At 32.0% G+C, this 9,446-nt stretch overlaps 1 protein-coding gene across 6 annotated transcripts in view; it reads right to left on the reverse strand.

Annotated features, from left to right (window-relative positions):
* Nucleotides 1-9,446, reverse strand: part of LOC106875497 (glycerophosphodiester phosphodiesterase domain-containing protein 5) — a 216,853-nt gene that overhangs the window by 126,264 nt on the left and 81,143 nt on the right. The window contains exons 2-3 of one of the 6 annotated variants that reach the window (XM_052968176.1): nt 9,087-9,157; nt 546-856 (exon numbers count right to left, since the gene is read on the reverse strand). The exons of 3 other annotated variants lie outside the window; for them this stretch is intronic. In XM_052968176.1, the coding sequence (XP_052824136.1) occupies nt 546-644 (99 nt within the window). In that variant the 5' untranslated portion in view covers nt 645-856; nt 9,087-9,157. The remainder of the gene's footprint in view (nt 1-545; nt 857-9,086; nt 9,158-9,446) is intronic. 2 more of the 6 variants (XM_052968179.1, XM_052968177.1) reach the window with 2 other exon arrangements.

A 9,446-nucleotide genomic window follows, 5' to 3' on the forward strand; every position in this document is an offset into this window, starting at 1 on the left:
TATATTTTTCTATGTATGTATAATATTAATGAGTATTAAAACAACGGTTGTTACGAATGCATGTTTTACAAATTATGCCACATAGAAAAATTAGGATTTCAATAGAATTTTGATTATGCTTAAAACTTCACTCCATAATTTCATTAGCAAATGAAACTATTATAAAAAATATGGTGTTTAAAATTAATTGCCTCCTAATTGAAATACTGAATAAAGATCTTATACAAAGTTCAAAAATTGTGTTACATAACGATAAAATAACAACTAAAATTTGAATGATGCTTATATTTATAAAAAAAAAATATAGAATATGCAAGTCAAACATACCCCAACAGAAATAAAAGAAAACAAAAGTTACAACTGAACGAAAAGTAAAAGAAAAGCAATACAAAAATAGCAAAATAGTAAAGAAAGCTTCTAAAAAGATAAAAAAGAAAAACTGAAATATTACCAAAAAGTAACATTCATAAGTAAGAAGGGAAAAATATGACATCTCAGTAAAGACAGAAGTTTACAAATATCCAAAATAGTCATTGGCATCTTACCGTCGTCAGCTGACGATGCTTTGCCATGGAGGATGCTGGCGGAGGAGATATCTTCACCTCTGCCAACACTTCTGATGGCTTCTCTTCTGCAGACATCATAAATTAGTTTTTCGGCTGTTTATTAGAAGTAATTCAGACAGGACTAGTGTATTACACTTAACACTGATAAAAACAAAGGAAAGAAAACCTTGTCGATTATTTTATCCAAAGACTGCTAGATGCAATGCTGTTAGATACACACATCAACTTCTCTCTGATATCATCCTCAGGCTGAATTGATACCGTCTTATAAAGACTGCTTTAAGATTAGGCTATTAAAAGAGAAAAGTGTTCACATGTACAGTTTCTCAAGTTAGCATCTGCTTCAAAAGAACTAAACAGAAAGGAGACAAAAATATACAAACAATATCAAAGAAAAAAAACACATCCAAAGACTTAGAAGTGATTCGTAAGAGGAGACTTTAAGATAGCAGGAAAACTAACAACCTCAACACTGTAAAAGTCATGCCACTATATTAATGCACAGATCACAACTAGGAAACTAGACTTTTCAAAGTTTATTTATATTTTAACACTTAACAGGAAACTTGAGTCCCTAGTGAATATCATTATTCTTGTAATTACCCCTTCATTTAAAGGAACAATGGATGGATTACATTCTGTAGTAAATAAGTATATCAGCAAACACAAAACCAAGAGGAGGGAGAAGAGTTAATCCTTATAACTATTTGTCAGAATTTTGAAGACTAGCTATAATAATTTACCAATGATTTCAGCTGTAGTTAACTGGCACCAATGTTAGGTGGCAACACTGACAGATTAGCTTTATATTTTCATTTTAATAAGATAAGAGCTTTCAGTATGAATTTAAGTATCTTTTTTTCGATAGCCATTGATAATATATAGAATTATAATGATGATTTTAATATAATTTGAAATTCTCTCCCTAATGAATAAGCATTAGTGAATGAAGTACTTCCAGGAATTGGGAATAAAAGGAATGATAAGCTAATTCCCCTACAGACACATAGTGCTCACCAAACAATAATAATGATTATTACTATGATAAAAAAAAATTAGCACCCTACAAAGATTTGGATAATTTTCCAGTTTGTAATATATATTAGACTGTTCCACTGATGGGTTTAAAGTATATTTTAATCACATATACACATACTATGAATTAAAAATAATTACACTAAAAATATTGACATTTTTAAAACTCCAACAAGAAAAATGTCAAAACCAAGGTGAACTAAATACTATGAAAAATATGGCAAACAAAGTTCAAAATCGTTTTTATATGATACAATACATAATCCAGGGAAATTGGTATTTGTCTGCATAGGAAAAGATTAATTCCTAGGCGATTTCATACAAGAGCTCAACAAGTAGATTTTCTGTGAGGAGTAAAAGAGTTGGATCTAGTTAAACTGATTCATAAGAACTGCATTTTTTAAAGGAAGTAAAAAATCTCAAAATCGGCTATATTAATGTAGTTTTCCACTCTTATTCCTATGAAGGTATGATGTTGTGAAGAAAAAAATGGAGGAAAAAGTTACAGAGATTTAAAAATCGAAAAATCTATATTTTTAGCCAATAGCAAGACAAAAATTTTCTGCATTTAGATGTCAACTTTAAGGTTGTACCCTGTGAAATTTATAGTTTAGCGTCTGTTCATTGTAGGTTTCTAAATAAACAGAAATACCTAATAAAATCAACACATATCATCTTACTGTTGCTTTTGTCTCTTCATTGATTTCTATAGTGTTTTGTATGTTTTTATTATTTTTAAAAATTTGTTATATTAATATATTTGTCTGCATGTGTTTACTTTGTGTATATTTCAGTATTATGTATACCTGTCATGTATTTGTGTACAACATTAGTATATAAGTGCATGTGGATGTATGTATTCATATATAAGTTTATATGCACATTTATGCATTCGTGTGTGTGTGTGTGTGTGAAAAGGGGACGTCTGTCTCCAAAACTCCCAAGTTGAGTAACGTTTTTATGCTTGGATTTGTAAACTACGGTAAAAATAACACTGGTCAACAAAGAATTTGTCCCAAGAAAAAGAATACCTGTATCTTATGGTTTTGCATGCAGAATTCAAAAATAATGTCAAATTATCTGTAACACCCACAGTTTCTCTGTTCCACGATATACCTCTCAGTTCCTGTTATGTGGGCTAATTTTCAGTTAAGCTGTTGAATTGTGAAGTTAATGGTTTAAGAAATACTTCTAATTTAAATGCTTGTGAACTGAATTAACCTAGCGAAATAATAAATCCAGCCACCTGAGTCAATGAGTCCCTGAAGCTTGGCAATACTGAGTCGCTGAGCCACTGATGCTTTGTCAGTACTGTGCTTGAAGTGTAGGTGTGCGGTTGTGTACTAAGTTCACATATTCCTTTCACCTTCATAATGCCAAGAAACTGTATAAACGGTGCAAACAACTTTTGCTATACATGAAAAATATATAAAATATTAAGACAATTGAAGGAAAATATCTATAATAAAATTCTAATTGATAAATATAAATTTTTATTAAAACAAAACACGTGGGTGAAGTAAATCTTATGGTGTGAAGAATCAACACAACACAGATGATGTAAAACATAACACAATGTATGGCTGTCATGGCTACAAGCTGTTAGTGCCTCTCTGTCTGTTGATTGGCTAATATTACCCAAATTTCCCAACTTTAATTACAAGTTAAAGTAATTGGTTGATTGTAATTAAAATTCAGAGTTGTATCGATACACCAAAATTGAAAGCAATCTGAGCAAAATTAAAGGGGAATGATTTTGTGAATCAGTTTAACTAGATCCAAAGAGCTTAAGTTCGAACAGAGTATGATGTTCTGAAAGAGCAGCAACGTAGTAAGAGAGGGTGAAAAGCTGGTGATAGGTGCTATGAGTTATGAGCAAGGTGAATCATGGGGGATGAAATAAATAAAAAAGAGGTAGGTGGTGAGGACCAGATCAAGTGAGGTGGTAGATAGTATGAAGAACTCATAACAAAGAGAGAGGTGGACAATACTAATTGGGGAGAAAAGGAATGGAAGTGGGAACTTGCAAAGAACTAAGTTTAATAAGGCATGGCCAAGAACTGTAAAATAATTTATGACAGTAAGGAGTGAGTAGAACTGTAAAGAAAATTAATAGTGTCTAGAGTGGAGGTCAGTAGGGATGGAAAGAAATATATAGTAGTCTGTGACAGGACGTGGATGGCAGGGGGACTAGAGGGCCAATATACTAAAATGGATTATAGGCACAATCCAACTACATGCTGCACACTATGTGAAGTACATGCATACGACTGCATTCAAAATAGCTAACCATACAGTACATGGACACACACACACACACACATACATACATACATATATATATATATATATATATATATATAGACACACATAAGCAACACAGCACAAATAAATACACATCACACAACAAGAGCATTTTTTCTTTTTTTTTTGTATTTTGAGAATGAAGCAGTTTGAAAGTGGAAGACAGAATTAAAGGAAGCTGAGATGTAAATTTAGACCCTAAGGTGCCAAAGTACCTATGCTGAAGAAGGTGTTTTGGTGGGTATAATGAGACTTGCAGACACTGTGTATTTGCAAGTTCCATTCTACCCAAAGTGTTGGAGAACAGTACTATCTGTGAGGTGATCAGCAGAGTGACTGCGCAAGTTAGAGCTAGACTACAAGATTTTGAGGACTTCTTGGATGTTTTTATGGACATCCACCAAATGCTCACAGAACCTGTTTTACTTTTGTTATCAAATTTCTGTTATAGTTATAGTTAATTTTTAAAAAATACAGAATTTAAAAATATAATTTTGTTATTATACAGATGGCATTTGGACATAAATTAACAGAGTTTCATTGATAGGTTTTAATTTAGATCACTTTAAAACAAAGAATTTGTATCTTAGAATAAGGGGCAGTTTCAAGTGTATTGGTATTAAGAGTTCATCTCCACAAAGCTTGAAGACTACGCAGCATATTAGGTTAGAGGAAATGCAGTGAGAGTGATTGATCACATTGACTGAAGGCTTGAACCTAACAGAATTAAAGGGAGATGTAAGCATTATGGTTAGACCATATAGATGTGCCCACAAGGGATGTGTCTAGGGGCAAGTGAACTCCTGACTAGAAGGTTACATAGAATCTTATCCCTGTTGAAGGACAGGACTGGAGGCATGGAAAAGATGGGATCAATTGGAAAGCAGAAGGTGGAACAGTGAAGCAGAGTGCTCTGAAGTGACTGAGTCACTTCAGAAGATGGAGAGGGGAATCCAGACTCTGGAAGAGTGACTGTTTGGCATGAGTGCAACAGTACAGTTCATAGACTGAACTCAAGAGAGGTCAGTATTCACAACAGGTTAAGGGTACCTAAGTGAGAGAAAAGATTGATGCATTACTTGAAAATAAGTCATATCTTTGTTGCAGAGATAGAGAAATGAGAAGATTTGTGAGAACAATATGGTAGATTTGATGTGAGTGTGATGTGAGGAGGAATGTGGAGAGATAGATGATACTGATAGAGGCAGATATATCTAGAAAGTTCATGAAAGTATTAGAGATGATGGAAGTAAAAGGTGAGTTACTTTCTGGTGAGAGAGGTTGCACTGACACAGTCACCAATGTAATGGCCCAATAGTTAAGGGGCAAACCTAGAAAATAGGGCAAAAAGTTAGGTCTAATAGGGCCAACAAACAAGTTGATGTGATTTGGGTCATCTTGATGCCAATAGCTATGCCACTCAAGTGTTAGTAGAACACATCAGAATAGGAAGAGCAATGAAGAATGAGTATAATTCAGTTTGGATGAGGAGTGTACAGGTTTTGGGTTCAAATGTGTGGTGTTAAGGTCAAAAAAAGAATTTCAGGACTGGTAGGTCATTGTCATTGTGGATGATGGTAAACAAGGATTTGAGCTCTATGGCAAAGAGAAATTTAGAAGGTCCAGAGGTGGGTGGTATGGTTGGTGTCCTTATGAAAGCAGCAGCCAGAAGGAGCATAATTTGGTTGAGATAGTTACAGATTAGTTTGGCAGAGCATCAAGTAGAGAAAATAGGGCAGCTAAGAGCGTTGGGTTTGGGAGGAGAAAGTAGATAATGGAAGTATGGTGAGTTTGTGATGAAGTTGATTACTGTTGGAGAAAGTAAAGAGAAAGAAATGAGTTTTGTATAATGATGGAGAAATGTTTTAGATTGAAAAGTATGCTGTTGCTGAGCAGTTTCTGGTAAAACTGCAATTCACTTACATGATGGAAGGTTTCTTTTATGTCGAGATCCATCTACCAAACCATTTCTACTTTGCCTTTGTCAGCCAGTTTAATGAATATGTTACAAATTTGTTAAAACTGACAGAGTTCAACAAGTTCTGGAGATATTAAAACAACTATCACTTCTGGAAGGTAAAAATTACCCTAAATGTGATGGCATTTCAGTTGGAACAGATTCAATGAATTTTACTGCCCCAAAATTGCAATAGCTATCCAATTGCAGCAATACTTATACACACTATATTAAGCTCAAGACATTTCTCTGTATTTGCAGCAACTTTTCAGTTTGCTTGTACTTGTTTGACTTAGGATGTGGATTGATTTGGGTTAATGCATCACCATATCAACTGTGCCATATGGTATCACATTAGCAATAATTAAACAGCTTGCTAAAATTTTGCTCATAAATAAATATATATTCCATTCCCAAAAGAAATAGGTCAGATTTTAAGAAAAGACTCTCAAGAATTTTGCTCATATGACCAAGAAATTCTATGCTGATTAATTTAAAATCAAACTTCATTCACTAACTATCCAGTAAACTAAATTTTAAGCACCAGTGCTCAAGTATAAAACTGAACATAGCCTTTGGCATCCTAATTTCTAAACTATAGAAGTAATCAATAGAATTTTTTCACTGCATAACTTTCATGGCTCCCCTTTCAAAAAAATATTGTCATAGTTTTAGGAACAAAGTGGATTATTTAATCCAACACAAGAATTTCTTGAGTAAATTTTTAAAATTTCAATCTTCCAATTTTTCTCAGTTCTTTCATTGTCCAGAAAAGATAAGATTTGTAAATAAAGATAAAATCACAGTTAATGTTTTTAATCATTTTTTTCCCTAAGTACTCAGTTATATACCTGCATGCTATTGGCCCATTTCAGGCCCAATTAGTGCACAGGTCAAAAGATAGCTTACATAGTTTTATAAAATGAATACCAATTTAAAATTTGAAAATGATGCTAAGTTTCAGAAGCTTAAAGATGACTATCATCAGCTTTCAAAGACTTTTAAGATTTCATAAACATTGCTTAATCCACCAGTGGAAACTATCTAAAATTGAACAACTTCAAAAATATCAGAAGCAACATCAAATATAAGACAATAAGCATGCTGGTTTAGAGGGTTGTGATGATAAAGATTTTTTTCCCTTTTTTTTTTTCTTTTTCTTTCTTAAGAATCAAAGAATTTAATGCATTTAATATTGGTGTATGGAATACCATTTATTAAAAACATAGCAGATGCAGTTCTGAAGTTGTAGTATTTTGCATACGGTAATACATTGCCAGTATTTCTAACTAAAACATTAAGTATTCCTGTCTTTAAAAGGTTTTAGAAGTTTTCAAGGATCATAAGCTGACAATTTCATGTAACAAAATTTCCCAATTGACTCAGTTCAAAACAAAACTTTCTAAACCTCAATTTATTTTTTCACTACCATGTATCGATGGTGAAGCAGTGCATTTACTGCAAAAGATACATATATACTTTATCATCATCACCATCATCAGCAAATATTTTCTCACAAAGATTGTATTGGAAATATTCAAATGATTTGTTAATGGCACTCTTTTCATATCAAGAGATGACTTTATCAGCTGATTTACAAATTCATGAATGAGTTGAAGTCTGAAGATGCTCATTCTGACAGCATATTGCATGTACCAACCACTCAAGATTCAGAAGCTGAAAAATGAATTAAATTTGTTTACTATTAGAAAACCTAAATTATTTGATGGTCATATTAATACGTGATTTAGAAAACTTAATGTTTCAAACCATCAGAAAATGTTCTTTGAAGAGAGTGAAAGTAAATGAAGCCTTTTATTTTTAGTTTTAGTTCAACATACATCTATAGTCCAATACTTGGAGACACTGTCATTTTTACATCAAGGGGTCAGTCGGTATCTAGGTCTTACAACATACACCTTCATCCAAATGACCCAACCTAAGTTGATTAAGCCTAAGCCTGTGTCAAAGCAGCATGCTGTTAACCCTACCAATCACTTTCCAGCTAGAGCCAACTAGATGCTTTCTCAGCAGCTTCTATAGCTGTGATTCTCAACCATTCTTTACCTATAGACCCCTTTGATTCCTATTTTACTCAGCAGGTGGGACACTCATAGTCATTCGATGTCTAAAAACTTCACTTATATTTTTATGATTAGATATTATTTAGAATTGTATTAAAAAATGTTTAAATATTTTGTGTATTGTAGAAGTATAACCAATTTATTGCATATAAATTTTAACAACAAAATCTTGTATGACCCCCACCCCAAGGGCCATATGGACTCCAGTTGAGAACCACTGCTCTATAGCCTATACACTGTTTTTGATGGCTCTTCTACTCATTTTGGAATATATGCTTTTTATTTTTATATAAGCATGGATTTTCTGGACTATCAACCTCAACTTTATTATTTCTACCTACATAGTATCTCAAACCTTCCATTTTTTGCATCTCTACATATATACATATCCAAATTGTCTCACATATATACATATAAAATTGTCTCTAGACATATGCATATCATCTCTACATGTCTATAAAACCCTAATCTAAATTAAAAACACAGAACCTTTATTTCTACAAGATTTTAATGTTTTCATTCACTGTGCTATAGTTCTTACAGGATGCTGTAACTCTATTACAAAGACTTTTTAAATAGAATGGTTTTTCTACTATGATAAATAACCATATGATAGTACAGGCAATAAGTAATAATATGTTAAGTAGGAATCTTGCACTAAGTCTGACTTGAGTAAAAGATTGATTTTTTTATATATTGACAACAAAATGAACTATATTTATGTTAATTGATGTAATAATTATTTGTTCACAAACAGACCATTTCATAATCTAATCGAAGTTAGCAAAAAAATTTGAATGTTTACAAGTACACTTTAAAATGTAAAAGCAAAAAATTAGGATGAAGTTATAAGAATGCTTAAGAAATCATTTAACAATGATTAACTTTTATACAAATCAAAGAGGTCCATATAACCAATGCTTAATTCCAAACTTTAGTATAAAACAAATGAAAGAGGAATTTTCCTTCTTGACTGGATAATGGTCTATAGGTAGTAACATCCTCATAACATCACATACCTATTTCCTATTCTTACGTGAAATGAAATACAACATAGAACCATGAAATCTACTCAGAAACACAGTGGAATACAACATATACAAATTCTTCAAAACCAGAACTGATAGTTTAATATCTTACCCACTTAATCATTTTTACCTCTGAGAAATCCAGTTAGGTAATAATAAATTCAAACCAAAACCAAGGTGAACCTACATAAATTAAAGTATTTGTTTATTATATATTCAAGAATATATAATAAATTATGGTATTAACCACCACGGTTTAAATCTTTAAATTCTTTTTATTTCACAAACATTAATACAATGAAAAAGAAATCAAAATTTGCAAATTATAATTTTTTGTTCTCGCTAACCTAAAACATTTATTTGCTATTAAAGAGTGTCTGATATTGTCATCTACAGTTAATATATAATCACACACACACACACAAATATATATATATATATATATATATATATATATATATATATATATATA

The sequence above is a fragment of the Octopus bimaculoides genome, chromosome 5 (genome assembly GCF_001194135.2).
Source record: "Octopus bimaculoides isolate UCB-OBI-ISO-001 chromosome 5, ASM119413v2, whole genome shotgun sequence".
Lineage (NCBI taxonomy): Eukaryota > Metazoa > Mollusca > Cephalopoda > Octopoda > Octopodidae > Octopus > Octopus bimaculoides.